Source organism: Octopus sinensis, linkage group LG9 (assembly GCF_006345805.1).
Source record: "Octopus sinensis linkage group LG9, ASM634580v1, whole genome shotgun sequence".
NCBI classification, from domain to species: domain Eukaryota; kingdom Metazoa; phylum Mollusca; class Cephalopoda; order Octopoda; family Octopodidae; genus Octopus; species Octopus sinensis.
Genome location: NC_043005.1, coordinates 7,253,654 through 7,277,820, shown reverse-complemented (window position 1 = coordinate 7,277,820; position 24,167 = coordinate 7,253,654). Strand labels below are relative to the sequence as shown.

The window sequence follows — 24,167 nt, the reverse complement described above, 5'->3', positions numbered from 1 at the left end:
GCTACCTTTGACGTTATATCCTCTAAAGTTTTTTTGAAACAGACTTAATAGTGTTCAGTTAATCACTATAAATATCCATCATTTTCTGTTAAAATGTCTTATTAATGAGTTTCATTTCTTCATTTTCTTGAAGAGAAGATTACATTGTTTTACACCATTTTATTCCTTTGGAATAATAACATTGATATCTTCGAAACATGTGTTGGAAGCAAAAAAAATTGAATAACAGCTGCGTTTAATTCCAGTCCTGCAGTTGTTGCTTCCTTGATCCCAAGGTTGTTAATGTACTTGATCGGGTGTGATGGTGATGGTGGTAATTTAGGGTACTCATTTTTCAGTCTATTCTTTTTATTCTCCTGGTGAGCGAATTTCTCTGCTTTGGAATCCTGCATCTACTGTTGTTTATGAATCGTGAGGGTGTGTGGTTTGAGCACATGTGGGTGACTGTGTCCTCAAATAGTTGCCATGCGTTTGTGTTTGTTGTGGTATTGGAGGAAGTAAGAGCGAAGGACCAGTCCACTTGTGATAAGTCTTGAGTGATTGCACTCCAGTTTGACTTGTGTAAATTCATGTTATCAAATGATTGCACTGGAGTTAGTGATTTATGCAAATTTTAGGATGTTGAAGATTGAGGTAACAGAGTACTATGTCACGATCAGACAGGAGGGTTCTTTCCACAGTAATGTTATGAATAGTGTTAGCATGGTTGCTAGGTCCAAGACACTTTGGTTATTTCTGGTTGGTTCATGGACGAGTTGTGAGAGGAAAAAATTATCCATAAATTTAGAAAGTAACTCTACTGCTGTTTTGTCTGAGCTTGAGATAAAGGTTCCTGGTCTAAACAATATTAGTGGACCAGTCTACAGAGTGTAGGTTAAAGTTGCCCATCAGCAGAATATTTCCTGGGTTACACTGCAGGAGGAATGATTTGATCTTCTCAAGGCACTCTTGGAAATAGTTTAAGGGTGCTTGTGGGTGTCTGTAGAGCCCAATCACAGACAGGTCTTTACACTTGTTATGTAGAGAGACTGATTTGCAGTAGCCACTGGAGAAAATGTCCTTGGTATCTGCGCTGACGGAATCATGGAGGAAAATAGCAATTCCACCCTTTCTTCTACCTGCCCAATCAGCGTGAATGGCAGTGAAGTCTCTGATTTTCAGTTCAGCCACTAAATGACAGTCGTTTAGGTGGGTTTCAGTTAGGACAAAGAAAGGGATTGGATGTGAGTGTGTTGCAATCCATCCCTCAATGTAGGGTATTTTCTTTTTTTGAGCCTTGATGGTTGGATTCCACACATTACGTTTGTTGTTGTTGTAAAAATATATAAAATTTATATATCATCATCATCATCATCATCGTTTAGTGTCCGCTTTCCATGCTAGCATGGGTTGGATGGTTCAACTGGGATCTGGGAAGCCCGAAGGCTGCACCAGGCCCAGTCTGATCTGGCAATGTTTCTACGGCTGAATGCCCTTCCTAACGCCAACCACTCCATAAGTGTAGTGGGTGCTTTTTACGTGCCAAACGAGGCTGGCAACGGCCACGGTCGGAGCGTGGCCGTCTGCCAGCCTCGTCTGGCACCTGTGTCGGTGGCACATAAAATCACCCACTACACTCTCGGAGTGGTTGGCGTTAGGAAGGGCATCCAGCTGTAGAAACACTGCCAGATCTGACTGGCCTGGTGCAGCCTTCGGGCTTGCCAGACCCCAGTTGAACCGTCCAACCCATGCTAGCATGGAAAGCGGATGTTAAACGATGATGATGATGATGATGATATAATACGTATATATCTATGTATGTTAGGGTGACCCCAAAAAAATAATTTGAGAGATGTTGAACTCTCAGGCCATCTGCCTGAAATTTGAAGATAATTCCATAGTATTTAGTGTTGCCACTAAGTGATTCAGTATTCCATTTCCAGCATGAAATAAAACTTAATATAATAAATAACTTGTAAGCGAGAGATAGTAAAAGTATTCCATTTATCAATATATAAAATAGTTAGTGCAGTGACCAAATTATCTGAACAATGCAGCAGACACACACATACATATTCCAAATGATCTCCTCCTCTCCCTACTTGTGTACTTGTGTAAGGCTACACTTCACTCTATACCCATAGGCTGTATTCCCCCCTAATCAGTATTGTTGTAGCTTTTGTCATGTGTAAATGTGTCCAGTGCCCCACTGCCGTAATGTTTTGATTAAACATGTCTGTTTCAATGAAAAGAAGTGAAAAACAAATTTGGCTTATTGGATACATGATTGAAAAGATTAGTAATAAAAAAAAAACTCCCATCAGTTGGAGATGTATTGCTGTGCCTTTTCTATCTCACACATGATAAGAAAACAGTGAAGGAAGCATCAGATATTGTGTATTCAGAAATAAATGAGATCTGGGACAATGCTAAGATACCAATCACGGACAAACAACATGTGCTTACCAAGATTCAAAAAACGAATGAACAATATAGATCACTTCAAAAAAACAAAATCAAGAAGAAATCAAAATCAAACTGCAAATGAAACCAAATTCAAGGATTGCTTGGATGACTTATTTGACATTGCTCATGCTGATGCAATGAAAATGATATCAAATGAGGAAGATCGTTTATTTCTAAATGCTCAGAGAGAAAAAGTAAGGCGAGGTTATACGAGTGCCATTGACAGGAATTATGCTGCAGAGGAACAGAGGAAATGCAAACGGGTAAAAGAAGAGAAGGGACGTAGAGGTTTTTTGCAAGAAAGAGCAATCAGTTGTTACTTTGGAAAGCAGCAGTGATAACAGCAGTGGTGAGTCTAATGATGAGCCACTACCGAGATCATCCCATGAGATCATCCCAAACTCCTCCCAGTAAAAGATCAAAAACTCATGAGCAAATAATATAGGCTGAAGTGATCACAGTGCAATGTTAGTAGTATCTGCTACTACTTCAGCAGTAGAAAAGATACTCCATATGCATATATACATAACAAGTAATGTACACGTATATATGTTTGCTGATATATATATGTGTGTGTGAGCATATATATTACCATAATATATCATCCTTGTGGACACTACCAAATATCGTTCAATCATACTAAAAATTCACTAAGGACATTTTTATACCTAACCTCATAATCTGCAGGGGTGATATATAAAAAAATAAAGAAATGTAAAAATCACCCTTATAAAATGGGCCACCCTAATATATATATTTTAAATAATTGATAGGAAAGACAGAGTGTACTGCAGGCTTTATGTAGCACAATGATCATTCTGGCTTAAATCTGCACTGCTCCCTAGTGGGTGGGAAACGATATAGTGGAATCAAATGCACCGCACAGTGCAGAAGGAACCTCACCAGGTCACATAAGACGTTACAGTCTTATAATACATTTTGCTACTGTGTGTGGCAGGATGGTACACAACTAGGGACATACCCAAAACAAGGTTTGGATACTACATTTTAAATCTCCTATCTAAACTTTAATTTTAAGCATAACCTGTATATATATATATAAGTGAGTAGTATAAAATGATTCAGAGGATCATGTGACTATGATAGAAAACTCCTCTTACAGACTTGGTTATCAGTCCACATAGCAATCAATTACAAAGAAGAGTAACGTAGAGTGTCTGTGAAGCTGAAAACCAGAAAATCTGACTGATGAAATTATTTCATGAGGAGTATATAAAACCATAAAGTCAGGAGGTGTGAGAGGTGAATAGATATCAATTTAGCCACGTGACTTCCATAGGGTTATAGCCATTTAGTATTAATTCCAAACATGGGCAAGTGTCTTCTGCTATAGCCTCAGGCCAACCAGGCACAGGAGTGGCTGTGTGGTAAGTAGCTTGCCTACCAACCACATGGTTCTGGGTTCAGTCCCACTGCGTGGCATCTTGGGCAAGTGTCTTCTGCTATAGCCTCGGGCCGACCAATGCCTTGTGAGTGGATTTGGTAGACGGAAACTGAAAGAAGCCTGTCGTATATATGTATATATATGTATGTATGTGTATGTATATGTTTGTGTGTCTGTGTTTGTCCCTCTAGCATTGCTTGACAACCGATGCTGGTGTGTTTACGTCCCCGTCACTTAGCGGTTCGGCAAAAAAGACCGATAGAATAAGTACTGGGCTTACAAAGAATAAGTCCCGGGGTCGATTTGCTTGACTAAAGGCGGTGCTCCAGCATGACCGCAGTCAAATGACTGAAACAAGTAAAAGAAAGTAAAAGAGAATATCTTCTTCCATATTGAAATTAATACTACATGAAGAAGTTTGTGAAACAGCCAAGATCTTATGAAAGTCATGTGGTTAAATATATATTCACCTTCCATTGTTTCTGACTTTATGGATGTGTGTGTTTGTGTGTGTATATATACACACACACGCACACATACAATTATATATACATACACTGTTCGCTTTCCAGACATTTGTACATTACTGCATATACTCTATACGTACTTTTGACAAGTTGTGGTGCACCTGAGCACTGTATATAATAATTTCATTATATTTTATACACACACCTACATGTACTGGATTTACAAAAAAAAAAAGTTAAAATTAATTTCAAAATCATTAGAAATGGTGACTTGGAAGTGGCCATGAAAATTTTTGAAGTGGTTTTGTACAGGAAAAAAATTTAAATAAATAAAAAAAAAAAGTTGGTTACAGAACTACTTTTTATTGATTAAAAAACAATTAAATTGACTTAAACCAATAGTCTTCAAAAGAAAAAAAAATATGTGAGATGTGAAAATATCAATGAAGTATGATGTATTTCATTCCATATTTTATAACTGCATATTTTCCAATCATTTTCATGTGCAATGTATGTATAAAATAAACATATCCTTAGGCTTTCGTGAAACCAATTTCTATTCATGATAAGGATTTTTGATACTTTCATGTACCATTCTGCAGGATTGTATTGCAAGGAAAAGAAAAAAAAATGTCAATGCGAGTCAGAGGAATATATTTTCAAAATTTGCCTGCAATTTTCTATGTTAATATTTGTAGGACTTCTTTTGATGTAGTTGATTTTACTTGTGGATACTGCTTCAGCAACTGACTAATCAACCATGAAATATTACTATAATTGACAGTGAGGCAAGTTGCAGAAAAAAAATTGTAGAAGAAATTGTTGTAGAAAGCTTTAAAAGATGTATTTGCAGAAAAATGGTACCTGGAAAAGGTTTGAAAATACACTAAATGACATGAGTGATTAATAGGGAGGAGGAGCTGTTGCCACCACCACTATTTAATGCCTATTTAGGGCGGCGAGCTGGCAGAAACGTTAGCACACCGGGCAAAGTGCCTAGCCGTATTTCGTCTGCTGCTACATTCTGAGTTCAAATTCCGCCGAGGTTGAATTCGCCTTTCATCCTTTTGGGGTCGATAAATTAAGTACCAGTTCACTGGGGTCAATGTAATCGACTTAATCCGTTTGTCTGTCCTTGTTTGTCCCCTCTGTGTTTAGCTCCTTGTGGGTAGTAAAGAAATATATTTAATGCCTGCTTTCTATGCTGGAATGCATTGGATGGTTTGAGAGGGTCTAGCAAGCTCCAGTGTCAGATTTGAAATTTTTTCTACAGTTGGATGCCCTTCCTTATAGGGTTTTTTTTTTGTGTGTTACTGGCACCAAGTAAATCTCAAGAGGATATTAAGAAGTATGATAAAGGGACAAGAGCATGTGTCTTGCTATAGAAGACATGGTTACCCTACATTGTGTATGATTTATAATGTTTAAGAGGAAAACAAAAACTACCACTATATCAGATATTTAGTATTTTATCCTTGCAACAAAAATTAAAACTTCTTTTTTGTTTTTTTAACATTTCTCTGATATAATTTACGTTGAAGCTATTTGAACAGAACAGTTGTTTCCACCCCTGAAAACCTACATATAAGGACATATATGAGCACATGTATTAGAAATATATACATATATATATACCTGGTAAAGATAAGTTCACAACTAAGTATGAATGAAGAGCATTAAGAACTGACAATGATTAAAGCACCTTAACCCTTTCGTTATCGTATTTATTTTGAGATGCTCTGTGTTTCTTTCAATTACTTTAAATATAAGAGAGAATTTAGTAAAATAACTTAGTTATCCTTAAGCTAGTGTTAGGAACATAAATTGGGACTAAGGTTTGGTGGAAGATTTTAATTCAAAACTTATGAAAATAAGGCATTTGTACTCAGAGCCAGAGCCGGTTTCAGCCGGGTTGGTAACAAAAGAGTTAAAGTATATCAAAAATTCTTTGTTCAAACCAATGTTAAATATAAAATTATTTACTTAAACTGAACTTATAAATAGAATTTTTTTTTTAACAGGAAATATTACATTAAAAGGCACTCACACGCAAAGACTGAGTCAGACGAAAAGGACTTAAAATCACAATTACAGGTAGCTACAGTTGTAATCAAGCACCCAAAGTCAAACAAATCTATAAAACTCACAAAATATATAACTACTAAACACTGAATAAATTTTCAAGTGTTCATAACATAGTGACTAATGCCCTGAGATCTACCAGTGGGTACTAACTTTGGTTTCTATTTATATGTACTATGGGTCAGCATTCACATTTAACTCAATCACTAAATATATAAGTTAATGTTCAATTTCCGATATAGTTTTTAAAGATACTCCCTTGAAACAGTTTCAGTCTACTTGTAACAAGGTTTCAATTACAGGTTAAAGGAATTCGGAAAATTGATGTAAGGTTTTCAAATTTCAAATTGCTTTTAATAAGTATATTGATATTTCAAAGGGCAAAATTAACTAATCCTTAAAAATGAAATATTTAAATCAATTATGATAACTTAAAGAAAATGAAATTCAATAATTACTGTGGATGATTAACTTTCCATTTTCCATAATGTACAAGTTCTGTCCAATGAAGACTTGTAAATTACAGATGAAATTGTTCTGACAGTTAAATGAAACATTGCCCAACAAAAAAAAAAAAAAAAAAAAAAAAAGACAGAAACAAAAAAGGAACACAAATCAAATCTGCTTAAAATTCTGTACTATATATTATACTAAAATTCTTATAAATTTTGTATCTGCCACAATAAATTATGCATGCAATTAGATATGTATGAAAAAAAAAAATTTAAAAAAATTGAAAGTGGGAGACAATGACAAAAGAATGAAAATATAATTACATAGAAATCTTAAATATTAAATACACCCACAAATTTACACATATGCAAATTAACTATATAAAAACATACTGAACATACACTGAGTATATATCCTAACTGTGTAGATCTAATCTTCGTAACATGTAAATGTATACGTGAGAGTATATATAAATATACACATTTTATATATATATATACACACACACACACACATGGAGATATAAGCCTCATGAATATATACAGATATATATATGTACACACACACACATATATATATGTACACATTTATATGTAAATATATAGAATCTGAAAAGAATTTTCACACCAAAGTAGCTGCTCAGGTATTTCCAGCTTCAAAATAATGTGTGTGTGTGTGTGTGTGTGTGTGTGTGTGTTAGGATGTGTGACTATAAACCAATGTGTGCGCGTGCACACACACAAGTGTGGCTGTGTAGTTAAGAAGTTTGCTTCCCAACCACATAGGTTAAGTCCTGGGTAAGTGTCTTCTGTTATAGCCCTGGACCAATGATAGATTTGGTATTTGGTTCATGATCATAAAGTTCTGCGTTTGGTCCCTGGTGGTACATTGTGTTCTTGAACAAGACGCTTTATTTCCCATGGCTCCAGTCCACACAGCTGGCAAAAATGAGTTGTACCAGTAATTCAAAGGGCCAACTTAGCCACACTCTGTGTCATGGTGAGTCTCACTAATAACTAAGTTAGGGGCATGCATATCTGTGGAGTGCTTGGCCGCTAACATGTTAATTTCTGAGTTGGCTGTTCAGTTGACCATATTTACTGGAACACTAGTTGTAACTGATGGGGAGCCAGGCCATTGGCATCATTTTATTATCCACTTTTTTATGTTTGCATGGTTTGGACTGAGTTTGTTGAGGTAAATTGTCTATCACCAGATGCCCATCCTATAACCACCCTTCACCAGTTTCCAAGCAAGGCACTATATGTCTCGAGTATAACCAGCTGAAATTGCAAAGATAATCTGGAACTCGACTGAGGAAAGAAAACTTCAAATGACCCGCCCATGTTTTTTCTTGAACCTCTTTTGTATCATCTGTCTGGATGTTTTGCATTCTTGTCCCATTTTTTGTATTCCTTTATATATATATATATATATATATATATATATATACACACACATACACAATACATAAATAAATATATATATATATATATAAACATACACACATTGACCATGGACGATGCTGGACCCCCCCCCCCCACCTGGCACCTGTGCAGGTGGCACATAAAAAGCACCCACTACACTCACGGAGTGGTTGGCGTTAGGAAGGGCATCCAGCCGTAGAAACTCTGCCAGATCAGACTGGAGCCTGGAGCAGACCCTGGCTTCCCAGACCCCGGTCGAACTGTCCAACCCGTGCTAGCGCGGAAAACAGACATTAAACGATGATGATGATGATGATGATGATGATATACCAATAAGTATATTTCCTTCTTTTAATGGACATTCAGTATATGTTTATGTGTTTGGGATGTTATATTTATACATGAAAATAAACAAGAATTTTAAAACACATACAAACAACATAATTGCACATAAGTATTTGGGCTGTATAGACATTGAAACACATGTGGGTTGATGTATCACATATAAACATAACAAGAACGGTGAACAGAAACAGAAACATATAAATGTATGTAAATAAAATTGTTTAAAAAGAAATGGTACTTCAAAACACACTGCACTATAACATAGCACTGCATTAAATACTTTAATAATTCATTCTTCAAAATGAACACCATAATGTCCATTTATATGATGTATCATGTACACATATCAGATTAACAGTGGAAATAAACACATTATATAATACTGTGTGTGTGTGTGTATTATTTAATAACAATTTGTCTCAGCTCCATATGACTTAAAGTTTCTTGGGGTTGGAGGATGTACCCATCTCATTTAGATATCTAGAGAAGACTCCTTAGATATCTGATGAGATGGGTTTGTCCTACAAGCCCACAAAACTAAGTCATATGGAGCTGAGTTAAATTGTTATTAAATAATACTCACACACACACATTCAATATTATGTAATGAGTTTATCTTCATTGTTAATCTGATTTGTATACATGATACGTCATATAAATGAACATTATGGAGTTCATTTTGAAGAATGAATTCATCATCATCATCATCATCATCGTTTAACGTCCGCTTTCCATGCTAGCATGGGTTGGACGGTTCAACTGGGGTCTGGCAAGCCCGAAGGCTGCACCAGGCCAGTCAGATCTGGCAGTGTTTCTACAGCTGGATGCCCTTCCTAACGCCAACCACTCCGAGAGTGTAGTGGGTGATTTTATGTGCCACCGACACAGGTGCCAGACGAGGGCTGGCAGACGGTCATGCTCGGATGGTGTTTTTTATGTGCCACCTACACAGGTGCCAGACGAGGCTGGTAGACGGCCACGCTCAGATGGTGTTTTTTAAGTGCTGTAACTCCTACCAAATGTGTCGAGTGACACTTAATTCATTTGTCCATTCACCCATGTACATATACATACATATATATATAAAAGACGATGAGTCAACCAGAACAACTAACAGATATAAGAACAAAGAAAAAAATTATACACCTGGAACTTATATATATACCAACTAACAACTTCACAACAACAAACTAAACACAGTGAAATCACATCAGTGACCAGGTCACAGTTGATGCGATGAAAATTTTGACACCAAATAATAATAAATGTTTTTAAGTGAAGTTAATGGTTTTTGTATGTCTTTGAATGGCTAATATGTGTCTTCCATGCTGCAATTGTTATATGATGATGATGATATATATATATATACTGGCTTCTGTGCCAGTGGCACGTAAAAAGCACCATCCGAATCGTGGCCAATGCCAGTGCCGCCTTGACTGGCTTCTGTGCCGGTGGCACATAAAATGCACCAATCCGACCGTGGCCGTTGCCAGCCTCGCCTGGTACCTGTGCAGGTGGCACGTAAAAAGCACCCACTACACTCACGGAGTGGTTGGCGTTAGGAAGGGCATCCAGCTGTAGAAACACTGCCAGATAAGACTGGAGCCTGGTGCAGCCTTCTGGCTTCCCAGATCCCCGGTCGAACCGTCCAACCCATGCTAGCATGGAGAACGGACATTAAACGATGATGATGATGATGATGTAGGGAGAGAGAGAGGGGGGAGGGAGAGAGAGAGATAGAGTGAGTGAGTGAAAGAGATAAAATGTGCAAACACACACACACACACACACATGTATACATAGAGTAAACAATAAGAACCATGGAAAGTAGTCCTGGTCTGTAACTATTGAATATAAAGCACTGAAAATTAAAAGATTTTGGTTGTGGATGTATCAAATATGCATTCAACCCTTCATTGTCCTTTCCTTTTCCGAAAATTTCTTTAGAATCGAATGGAAATTACACATCTGCTCCCCAAACAGCTTTTCAAAATTTCAGACATTCCATCACCCAACAATGTTTTGTTTCTCACTTTCTTGAAAATGTTTTGGGAATTTCACAATTTCACGAGGAAAAATATGGAAATTACAGCTCTGAACAAAATTTTTTTCAAAATATCAATTTTAATAAGATACCCTCACACCCTACTACCCATCTTAATTTTCAGAATATTTATGGCACTTCCATACCAACAGGTTGTCTATTTTTAAATTCAATCACTTATTTCCAAATGTGTGAATGTTTGCTGAACAACCATATGAAATGATCAAGGCTTCAATATGGTCCCTCAACATTCTTGAAAAAAAACAAGCAAATTTTTAAATAGACAGATGCTTGTGAATGCAAAGATATTCCCTAGCAAAGAAAATAAAATGCAACATAGATTAGTTGTTAGTGATTTCAGACAATCAAGAAAAAGAAAATATGGAAGCTTAGATCCACCAAGCAATCAGAAATTCAAAGATGGCATTTGAGAAAAAGAAGGAAGAGACAGAGATGGCAACTGGAAATTCATACAAGACAACCCACAGACAAACCTGTAGTTGATGCAAAGTTCTAGCAAGATGAAGGGTGATCTAGTGGTGGAACAATGAAGCAGACAAGGTCATAAAAGTGGGAAGACAAGCCTGCCTGGTAAGATTGAAAAAGTTTGGTGAGCAGAGAACAATACCAAGTAGTTAGAAGAGAAGCTAGGCAACAAGTCTACTTAGCATGGAAAGAAGTAGACAGGAATGTTCTACAGTGTGAAGGTCTGAGACATGAGATGCTTTGGATTGTGTGACAGTGTATAAGAAAGAATTCTGATGTTGCAGGTAAGAAATGTGTGTGGATAGATAGTAGTGTGATTTCACTTGGTGATTCTGAAAACGAAGTTGCATAGAAGTGCTAGAAAGCTTACTAAACGTGGAGAATGCATGGCAGAAAGAAAGTCTTCTTGACAGGGACTCAACAGAGGGACCAACTATCTTAGTTGGCAGCAGTAAGACAGATAAAGCAATTAAGGATATGAAGGTAGGGAAAGAACCTGGTCTACCAGGAATCACAGCTGAAATACCTTAAAATATCTGGGAGTAGGATACAGCCTAGTCACCTGAATAGTGAATTAGAATGCACAGGAAGATATCATACCCAATGACTGGTATAGTCCACTGTTACAAAGATAAAGGAGATGTCTCAGTTGCCCTCTTTCTAGTAAGACAACAGCAGGAGAAGTACTTCATTAAAAGGAAGCCACTATACTTGGGTTTCATCATCCTGGAGAACACTTTTGATAGGATCCCTCACTCTGTGATCTGGTGGTCCATGATGAAGCCAGAAGTGCTATTAGTAAAGTGATAGCAACAAGACAAGACTAGTTGCCCTAGGGAACTACTATATGCTGATGAACTTGATGATAACTAAGAAAAAAAAACCAAAGTTCTAGAAAGAAGGAAAACAGATACAACTTTACTCACTTTAGGAAAATGGCCTTGCTTGAAATGTAGCGAAATTGTTGGTAGAAATTTCATAAGGCACAGCCAATACAAACTATGGACACAAGAGGTGCAGTGGAATCAGAGGAAGGTTAAGGGAAGAAGTAGACTTTATGCATGGCAGATGTGCAGGGGTAATGAATACTAAGAACACACAGGAAATAGATTTTCTTCAATGTCCAAGAGGTTCCTTAGAATTAGTAGATCATTTCTCTTACCTAGGTAACCTAATTAGCAGTGGAAGAGGATGTTCCGAAAATATGGTATGGAGAAAGTTCAGGAAGTTATCTCCATTGGCAACAAAATTGAAAGATATTGTCTGATGCTTCTATATGTACAGGTGGTAGTGACATGTGAGGCCTGAATGCAGACTGAAGACTAGAAAAGAATGAAGATAGGATTCTCTGATGGATGTACCACATCAGTGTGCTTGTATGACAAAGCACAAATATGTTGAGAAAAGAATGGGCCTAAGAGGAATCTGATGTAGTGTACAAGAAAGAAAACAGCAGAGGATATGGTCATGTGATGCATATGAAGACAGCTGTATAAAGAAGTGCTGACTGCTTGAAGTAAATGGGACTTGTGGAAAAGGGAGGCACAAGAAGACATGAAAAAGGGAATAGCCCAAGCTGGTGAGAAGCTGTTGAGCCCCATGGTGATTACAAAAGAGTGAGATGATAGGTATTTCATTGTGCATGAAAAGACCCATCTGTTGATCTTAAAAGCATTATGTTCATATCTGTCTATCCACTGGATCCTGCTTCTGCCTTGTCTGAGCCCTTTAAGCTTACCCCACCTCTCATCTTGCTAACATCCACCCTTTTATCACTTTTCTAACAGTGGCATTATTCAGTGCCATTTGTTAGACAGCAGATTCTGCATATATTTCATCCCCTTGGTGCTAGTAGTTATCTTCCCCTCTCCTTGAGACCACTACTTTTGACATCCATCCCACATCCTCAGTATCATCCCTTCTCACTTTATTTTCCATATGATTCTGAGTTCAGTCTCATAGTATGGCGCTGTAGGCAAGTGCATTCTATTATAGCTCAGGCCAACTAAAGCATTGTGGGTAGATTTGGAAGGAAGAACCCAAGAGAGCAACCTGCTCATTGAATTATGTGAAATGGTTGACTATTCCACAGTCATGTGTGTACTCTTTACTTTCATTGTGACGGTAGTTGTCTACTAATGTTTTCCTATCAAGTTATGTTTTGTGCTGCATGACTTGGGTGCAAGAAGATACAGGTATCTGTTGAAACCCTCGCCTATCATTATTGATATAAACTGAACAGTGAAGTTTGAAAATTGAATGAATAAGGAATGTGTTTATATGATTATACATGTTTTGGTATCATACCTGAAATAAAAATAATTTACAAGGGTGGATATATGTTTAAATTAAATGTCAGAAAGATGAATATATTTTTTTGAAAATAAAGGAAATTAATATGTAAATAAATTTAGTGATATTTCAAACATGTACACAATGAATCTCTTGATGATCTGCAAAATTACATTATTATGTCTACTTACCGATAACAAACTCAAAATAGTAGAGATCTTCAATTGCATCTCGTAATAATCGCATATCATTTTCAGAAAATTTAACTTTACATAATTCACGTTTTTGTTCATCCTCTGAAGAAAAGAATACAGAAACAATGCAAAAGTAGTTTTAAAAACAAGAAGTAATTAACAAAAACAAAGAAAAAATACAATTAATTAGACTTTTCCTAAATGTTATCTGTATAGTTTTGCAACTTTATTTATGATAATTATACTTTTGAAGATATATATTTATGATAAAATAAAGTTACTTCAAAGTGGTGAAATTGGGAATATTAATTTTTTGTTTCAAAGCATAAAAGAAAATAATAATTTATATCAATAATTTTAGGTACACATTGCCTTTACCAAAAATATTGACTCGACATATTAAGGTTCCAGCAGTATAAGTGAATGTCATGCAGGTTTTGTTCACTTTTGCAAACAAGCTAAGATTCGCTTACTTTATTGTACAATAGTCGACCTAATTTATTTCATCAGACTTTAGCAGTAATGGAAATTGATGGAAGTGAGGATTATATCAGGGGGGATGGATTTCCTACACTTTTCAGCTTATGTCTAACCTCCAACTGATTCCCAGCCTCAGCTTTGCAGACTTTAGGATAACTACTTTCTAAAAACCCTTTCCATCACTGGTTTTCAATATCCTATACTGAAGCACAACAGAATGCAAAGTGTAAGAGTTGAACACCCATCTAATTTGTAAAAAATATAATTGGAAGGCTATGTATATGACATAAAATAAAGCATTTTATAAAGAAATTTAGTAAAATATATTTTGAAATTAAAGTTCTTTCATATTTCTGTATTTTATAACATCAATTTGATTTTCATTTAAAGTTATAAAGCTATTTTGCTGTTTATTTATTTCCATCTTTCTTATAAATGTTTAAAATGGCGGTGCCCCAGCATGGCCACAGCTCGTGAGATGAAACTAGATAGAATAAAAAAAAAAATTAAAAAAATAAAAAGTTATTTTCTTAACTTGTCGATTTCCCTTTCATATTTTCACTATTTTATAGTTTTGATTTTTCTTTAAAAGATAATACAAGAATACCTGGGGGATGGATTTCTTATACTTTTCAACCTATAATGTCTAACCTTCAACTGATTCCCAACCTCAGAGCTTCAGATGCATGTTCACCTCTAATACCTTGCATTCTAGTGTGTTTCAGTATAGGATACTGAAGACCAATGATGGAAAAGGGTTTTAGAAAGTAGAGTTACACTAAAGGCTGCAAAGCTGAAACTGGGAATCAGTTGGCAGTTAGACATTAGAAGCTGAAAAGTGTAGGAGATCCATCCTCCTGGTAAACGTGTATTATTCTTAAAGATGTATATATTTCTTTACTACCCACAAGGGGCTAAACACAGAGAGGACAAACAAGGACAGACAAACCGATTAAGTCGATTACATCGACCCCACTGCGTAACTGGTACTTAATTTATCGACCCCGAAAGGATGAAAGGCAAAGTCGACCTCGGCGGAATTTGAACTCGGAACGTAACAACCGACGAAATACAGCTACGCATTTCGCCCGGCGTGCTAACGTTTCTGCCAGCTCGCCGCCTATTCTTAAAGATGTATATATTGACTTATACTGACTTCCTTAATGAGTGCAAAAATTAAAATCATTATAGAGTCGAGACTGCCTGTTATCAAAGGATCTGATAATAACAGTTTTGTGCATTTAATAATGCTGAAAAATTGCCAAAATAGATAACTATTCATGACAATTAAGAGCCATGTAATTCAGTTAAATAATACATCAGAAATGAGTTGTGAAGAAGACCTGTCCTTTCATTGATAGAAAAAATCAGTGTAGTGTCACAAGTAGATGAAATAAAATAATTAAATTAAATTCTAGATGAGAAAAATTATTGGTACTTATTTGCAATATGCTAATTACTAAATTAATTTAATTTTCTGAAAACAAATATACAAGATATATGTTTGGTGAGGGAAGATGCAATAACCACAGTAATGGTAAAGAGCTTTAAATCAAGCAAAAGCATATAAAAGAATTGTTTAAAAGCAAAGTGATAGGTAGGAATTATATATAGTAGGTGCAGGAGTAGCTGTGTGGTAAGTAGCTTGCTTATCCAACAACATAGTTCTGGGTTCAGTCCCACTGCATGGCACCTTGGGCAAGTGTCTTCTGCTATAGCCTTGGGCCAACCAAAACCTTGTGAATGGATTTGGTAGATGGAAACTGAAAGAAGTCCGTCATATATATATTATATACATATGTTTGTGCGTCTGTGTTTGTCCCCCACCCCCACCATCACTTGACAACTGATGTTGGTGAGTCTACGTCCCTGTAACTTAGCGGTTCGGCAAAAGAGACCGATAGAATAAGTGCTGGGCTTACAAAGGATAAGTCCTGGGGTCAATTTGTTTGACTAAAGGCGGTTCTCCAGCATGGCCTCAGTCAAATGACTGAAACAAATAAAAGAGTAGTTAGGAAGAACCATACTGGATTTACTTAAGACCATATGTTTATGCCTCAGATGCATATTCTATTATCTAAAAAGAAAGGATGCAATGAATTATGTAGTTCTATCTCACATTAAAAGAAAAAAGTCATGAATAGAATTCCTTTGACAATGGATCTATTCTATCAAGGTTGACCTGATCAAAACAAGGGCAATTAAAGTGACACTGTATATAATTCAAAATTATAAGAACTAATTAAGACATCAATGACTTCCATGCTGTTGACAGAAGGTACAAAATTTCATAACATATCAATGATTAAACACACTATAAGCGTTTAGTAGCATAACAGTAGGAAAAAAAAGTACATTATTTTTTTAACAACTAGCAGTATCGCCCGGCGTTGCTCGGATTTGTAAGGGAAATAACTATATAAGCATTTTTAGAGAGTTATAGCCAAAAAATAGCAAAAAAATGCATTAAAAATGGAAAAAAATGATGGTAAATCTTTTTAAAAATCGTTGACTCATCGTAGACACTTTTAGAGAGTTACTTCCCTTATATAATAGCGAAAAAATGCATTAAAATGGAAAAAAATGATGGTAAATTTTTTTTTAAATCGTAGACGCGCGCTAATACCCAGAAGGGCTCGATATGAATCACGACTATAAGATACCCGGTTTTGGTTAAACTGCACCGCAAAATGTGGGAGTAGTTAGGAATCTAAATCGTAGGAGACAGACACACAACTTCACTTTTATATATAAAGATATATGTCATTATTGCCTGGAAATCATAATTTTTCCTTCATTAATAAAAATCAAAACAAAAACACTAACTGGCACACTTATGCCCCCTACCACCATACTAAACAGTAAATATGCACACACACACACACACACACACACACACACACAACATACACTGCCTACACTTCAAAAGACATAGGTTAAAATTATTTGACCACTCAGACACTTGTGTAATGCAATCAATAGCAATTGTTCCCTCCAGCTGACCCCAAAACTACATGTCCATATTAAGGTCACACCAGGATGATACTGCATTGTATTTCCCCAACCTGAGTCAAACAAACAGAAATTCTTGCACACAGCAAAATAACCAAAGCCAGACCTTGTGTTTAACTGGTAATTAACTTTAGTGAATGACAAAGTTCAAGATGCTTACACACTAGCTTGTCTCCTTTATAACCACCACAAAATCATTAACCCTTTCGTCACCAACCCGGCTGAAACCGGCTCTGGTTCTTTAGTATAAATGTCTTGTTTTCATAAGTTTTGAATTCAAATCTTCCACCAAATCTTAGTCACAATTTATGTTCCTAACACTAGCTGAATACTCTTTTCTTTTTTATACTCTTTTACTTGTTTCAGTCATTTGACTGCAGCCATGCTGGAGCACTGCCTTTAGTCGAGCAAATCGACCCCGGGACTTATTCTTTGTAAGCCCAGTACTTATTCTATCAGTCTCTTTTGCCGAACCGCTAAGTGACGGGGACGTAAACACACCAGCATCGGTTGTCAAGCAATGCTAGGGGGACAAACACAGACACACAAACATACACACATACATATATATATATACACATATATACGACAGGCTTCTTTCAGTTTTCATCTACCAAATCCACTCACAAAGCATTGGTCGGCCCGGGGCTATAGCAGAAGACACTTGCCCAAGATGCCACGCAGTGGGACTGAACCCGGAACCATGTGGTTGTTTAGCAAGCTACTTACCACACAGCCACTCCTGCGCCTTGATATGTTATTTTACTAAATTCTTTGTTATATTTAAAATTATTGGAAGAAACACAGAGCATCTCAAAATAAATACAGTAAGGGTTAATCATTCAAAATTTAACTTGAATTATGAATGACAGCTTCTGTAAAGACTACACTATGAAACACTGCTTGGCAAGGGCAATATATACTTCATTTCTCTACACCAGATGCCTGGAAATCTGGAGTAAGAGTTTTAGATCCCAAACATTTGATTAGCTATATATTATTAAGGCAAACCAAAAACAATATAAACAACCACAGTTGCCATTCTTTAAACTGCAAGAATTTCAGACAGATTGTGTTTTAGGGATGCATATATAAATGACTCTTTTTATGTTTCTTGAAATATGTATGCAAGATTTTCTTGTTTTATCTGAAATTTCCACAATTTGTAACCCATCGGGCTTTTCTGTTAGTCATTCAAAAACCGATGGCAAATGAGTCTTCACAGAAGTCAAATTTTTTTATTATTCATATACATTAACTCTTTCGTTACCGTATTTATTTTGAGACGTTCTGTGTTTCTCTCAATTATTTTAAATATAACAAAGAATTTAGTAAAATAACCAAGTTATCATTAAGCTGGTGTTAGGAACGTTAATTGTGACTAAGGCTTGGTGGAAGATTTTAATTCAAAAATTATGAAAACAAGACATTTTACCACAGAACCAGAGCCGGTTTTGGCTGGGCTAGTAACAAAAGGGTTAAGATAGATTAAGTGAATTATTTGGCTTGTGTTGCATATTTAGCGTACTTGTCGGAGCGGCAAATTAATATTGGAACAGTGATAACACCTCTACATTTCTCATGATAATTATTTACAAAACAAAATTAGTAAAAACAGTTTAAGTATCTTTGAAATTTTAAATATAATTCTTATTTATAAAGGACTTACTTTTAAAATTTAGTTCATACAAAGAAACAGCCATACGATCTCCATCAAGGACTTCTCCTAAAGTAAGAGATTTGTGCTCAATCTGAAATGAAAGTTTCAAAATATTTGAAACACATAACTTTTACAAACCATTAAAACAGCAGATAGAAATTTCAACAATAAAATGAAAAAAACCCCCCAAAAAAAACCCAGAAGGCATAAATTTCTCAGCAATTTTTAACTTTATTGTTTATCAACTGTTGTCTTATAATTTACACTCAGCATGTATTCCCACCATAATTTTATAGGGATGTTCCAGTTTTCTTATTTCAGACTTTAGGGTATGCCCTGGCACTTGCCACCATCTCTCTCTCTTCCTTTACTCAACCATCCCATTTATATTTTTATCCTCATCCCTTATGAGTATTCCTGGCATTTTGCCACCATCTCCATCCTGCTGTCTACTACTCTTTCTCTCCTCTTGCACTTCTTCAGGTTGGGTAACTATGTAGTTCCGTTGTGGTAGTACATCTGTTTCTGTTTTCCTTCCTGATCTCTCTCCCTTTCTCTCCGACCAGGTAACCTTGTACTTCCTCTACAGCAAGACACCTGTTTCTGTCTCTCTGTCTCACTATAACCTTTTGTCATTCGACACAAGATCACCTCCTTTAATGCCCACTACCCTCTTGAAAGTTTTTTGTCTTGCAAGTACTTGGTGACCCTGTCAATGCAGATGCCACTTAAAAACACTCACTCCCCACTGTAAAGTGGTTGGTGTTCAGAAGGGCATCCAGCTGTAAAAACCTTGCCAAAACTGACCTCATATGTGCTTGTGCCACATAAAAATCACTAAGTCCACTCTGCTGAGTGGTTGGAGTTAGGAAGGGCATCCAGCTGTAAGAATCCTACCAAAACAGTCACAGAAGTTTGGTGCAGGCTTCTGTCTGGCTGGCTCTTGAGAAACCATCCCACCCATGCTAGCATGGAAAGCAGATGTTAAACGATAATGATGATGATTCTATAGGAAGCAAAGGTTTTACCCTTCCCCTTAAATTACCAATTATGTCTTGAAATACCCTAAAGACTGACTAGATGTCTTTTCATTTAAATTATTGAAGGGAGGCAAATATATTGCAATTTAGAAGTTTTATCTTCTGATACAACTGACCATAGTTTCATCATTGCAGCTGGTGATTTTAATGGACATGTTAATCAATACCATGATGACTTCAGGGTACACAGAGGCTATGGTTATGGTACAAGAAACAAGGTAATAGTTTGCAGCTGAAACTAAAAAAAACAGCCACATAATCACCTACCATCAGACATAAGTATGATAGATAAAGCAATTAAGGATATGAAAGCAGGGAAAGTCCTGCTGAGATGCTTAAAATTCACCTATATAGTTCATCAAGTTGTACATGAAGTATCATTGTCAACACCTGGAACAGCAGCAATATTGTCAACTTTTACGAGCATAAAGGAGATACCCTAGAGAGAATTACTAATAAGGGTATCAAATTGCTGGACCAGCAAGAGAAAAGGTTATAGCTCAATAAAGTAGGAAGAGAATTAGCCTCAGTGAGTCACAATTCATGAGTGCATAGTGGACACCATGGCAGTTGACAGTGAACTTGAAGAAAAGAAGGGTGAACATCTGGTCTGAACTGTGGGAAGCATTTGAAGCCAGTGAAACACCTTTTGTCCTCAATTTGGTGAGAGTGGATGAAATAAGACAGTATTTCTATGATCTGAAAACAAAGGCTCCATTGAATGACATTACATCCCTCCTCCGTGGACTAACAACTTCAAGGGTCAGCAAACCACATAGAAAGTCATGGTAACTGTGTTTTATGGGATGACAAGATCATCATTCTCCTTGTTTTTCTGGAATGCAGCTGTACTGTGAATAGTGAATGGTGCACTGAGACACTCAAAAAGCTTAGAAAAGCCTTTAAGAGTAAGATATCTAACAAGAATCTGATAATGATCCACATTCACAATGATAATGTGCAAGCACATACAAAGATGGCAACAGATTAGACAATGTCCAAACTGGGTTGGCCAGTGGCCCTCTACAATACAACTCAGATTTGGTACACTGAAGGACAGGCTTTGGGGACCACAATTTGATGGCAAGATGAAGATGGTTATGAAGAAATGGTTACAACAGTGTGCACCTGAATTTTTTGAAAGAGGATTTGAGAATTAGGGGCAACAATGGTGCAAATTCATTGCTTGTGATGGAGACAGTAGAACCTTTGTATGGAGAAAGAGTTTACTAATCGACCACCGTGCAATTTGAACAGCCTATACCAGTTAATAAATATGTTATATCTACTTTTACATTACTTTTGGGATAATTCATATATATATATATTTTTTCCTCTGTCTTCCCTTCCTTGGATCTTTCCTTTTCCTATGTTTCCGATGAAGAGCTCTGCTCAAAACGTTAAATCCTCCTTCTTCCCTTCCTTCCTGAGCGTCCAATAATACTATATTTGTTCCACGTCCTCGCGTTGTTGTATTTTCTCTTTGTGTTTTCATGTTTGGATTAACTTTATATATATATATATATTATATATATATATATATATATATATATTGTTTATGTATTTATTTAAATTACTATATGGATATAATTGAAGCATGTATATAAACTCTAAAATACAAATATTTATGCATACAAATATGTACATGTACACATTTTTGCATAGATACATACATACTTATATATATGTGTATCTATGTATATGTGCATATGTATCAAAGTATGCATATATGCAAAAGCACATATCTATATACACATGCATATACATATATGTATATTGAAATATATGTAAATATTTGTACATTGAAGCTTAATTATATACATGTGTGTATATGTGAGTGAGTATGGAGGTGTATGCTTACTAACTTGCAAGATTGTCTATAATATTAGTAACAACAAACATCTGGGTCCATCTGCCAACATGGAAAAAATTGTACAAGAAACAGTAACAAATTTTTTAACTGAGAAAACCAGTACTTAACGATAAACCTCTTAATCAAGCGAAAATATACTTGGAAGTTAACTTTTAATGCAGACCACTAAATTTGACCTATATTTGACTGGCGCTTTCTTACAAATCTAACTCCTCACACCTATGTTTACATACTTGAATGAACCCAAATAATAAAAATTTAACAATTACTAATATTTTTTTTATACTAAATAGATCCATTTTAAACATCTACCTAAATTCAAAGAAGCTATGGTCACCTTCCTATCAGAACAGTGCCTTTCTTCTTTCCTTTTCTTTCTTACCATGACCTTTAAATGTTTACCATTTTCTCCCAGACCATGATATACGTTTTCTGTTTTTCTATTTTTCCAATTCTTAGTTTATTTCCAACCTTTGTATTTTATTATATATCTCAGTAATTTAATATCTGATATCGTTTTTTATTGCTTAATCATGAGGAAAGGTCATGACCTATTTTCAGGGTCTCAGACTACTGGGAGGAAAGAATGTATCTTTAAATGGGAAGGCTGCCCCAAATGCATGCAACTGGGTGGATCCTGGTAAAGGTACCTAAGTATCAGGTGTGACATTAAACCAAGCTATGAATTAACTTCAACACCCACGTAGGCCATGACAGGGTTTGAACTTGGAAAGCAAAGCACTAGAACAAATACCACAAATACCATAACACATCCTGTTGACACCGTAATGGCTCTACCAATAATGACTGGTATTATTGATTGCAGAAGATGAAACACTAAGTCGACTTCAGTGGGATTTGAACCAAAAAATAAATACTATCAAGCACTTTGACAATCTGATAACACTGCCAGTTATGATACATACTTAAAATAAAAGTAATCAATGATATCTACCTTTACCGGTCTGCAAACCGGTAGCTGGTAATAGTGGTATGTTTCATGAGGATTGAAATATGGACCGACTTTATTCACATATAATATCACCTGAAACAGAAATAAAACAACCATGTGTAGAAAGCTGTGTTATAAAACAATATTAACTGAACAAAGTATACAAAATATAAAGGAGATCGTCATATATTTTAAGCAAAGCCAATAGAATCCTTCATTATTGCATGTTTTCTGTTTAAAACCATACTCACCATTAATAGAAACCTATGCATTACATTTGATTTCCCTTAGTGTAGAGTTTGGTAAAACTCACCAAAATTAGGAGAGATTAAAGAATGAAGAGTCAACAATTGATAGCTATTTTATCAGTGGAAAGGCAACAGAAAAAGTTCATCTATAAAGAAATTATTTCAAGAATAAGTGAAATTTAAAGCCACTTTGACTCATCAATGCTTTTCATTGTGTTTTATAGACAATTTTTTTTCCTTATTTTAATAAAAAAAAAATATAAGTGGACATTAAATTGATAATTGTCACCGGCACCTTCATCATCATTAAACAGAATTTATTTTTGACAAAACCAATTCTGAGAAATGGGTAAGTTCATGTTGCACTTACAAGAGCATGTAATTATTACAAGAGACATTTCTCATGATAGACATGTATTCAATGATAAACTGATAAGATAACATCTTAAAATTTTTTAAAAAATAAACCAACAACCCCCAGATTATACCTTCTGCTGATAGTTTAGAATTACTTTAGCAAAATATTAATCCTTATTTCATCTCTTTTGTTATCACAATAATGTAACTTCAGACAGGATAAGCAAGTGCACACTATTGGAAACAAAAGTTTATTGTATTATTAAAGCAAATGTATCTGAGATGAATAATGAACTACATAATTACAAGTTATTCAGTTTAAAAACAGGAAAGCACTTTAAAAGTTTTTCCACAAAATATTTACATTATAAATTAAATGAGCAATTACCCAATAAATTCATTGATAATTTCATCAACTTCAAATAAGAAAACATTAAGAGTTATCAAAAGGCAATATTTACATTTGATTTGATTATTTCTGTAACTGTTTCAAAATGAATGTATATATACACACACAGAGATGCAAACACATCAGAGAAATTACAAATCCAATAATTTTAATAGTATTTCAAAAATTAGATTGAATGAAACAATTGTAAATAATTGAAAAGTGTTTAACTTAGAAGTTATTATAGATACCATAATTATACTTTTATAATATAAATTTAAACGTGAATTCTAACAAAAAATATTTGACAATGAAACAAAAGTTTATCATATATCTTTTGCAAACCATATTTGTTTATTTCATAATTTAACTATCTGCTGACATTTGACACTGTTCTTAAACTAATGAATTTATCAAGAAATATGAATGCAATATGTATTAAAAACAATCAATAAATAGTAGTATATTTTTCTTAGAAGGTTATCAAAAATATGACCAGAATATTGTAAAATCTTCA

At 35.4% G+C, this 24,167-nt stretch overlaps 1 protein-coding gene across 1 annotated transcript in view; it reads right to left on the bottom strand.

Annotated features, from left to right (window-relative positions):
• Positions 1 to 22,802, bottom strand: part of LOC115215586 (transmembrane 9 superfamily member 1) — an 86,057-nt gene extending 63,255 nt beyond the window's left edge. The window contains exons 1-3 of the mRNA XM_029784796.2: positions 22,661 to 22,802; positions 18,802 to 18,883; positions 13,638 to 13,742 (exon numbers count right to left, since the gene is read on the bottom strand). Of these exons, the coding sequence (XP_029640656.1) occupies positions 13,638 to 13,742; positions 18,802 to 18,883; positions 22,661 to 22,774 (301 nt within the window). The 5' untranslated portion in view covers positions 22,775 to 22,802. The remainder of the gene's footprint in view (positions 1 to 13,637; positions 13,743 to 18,801; positions 18,884 to 22,660) is intronic.
• Between the last annotated feature and the right edge of the window lie 1,365 nt (positions 22,803 to 24,167).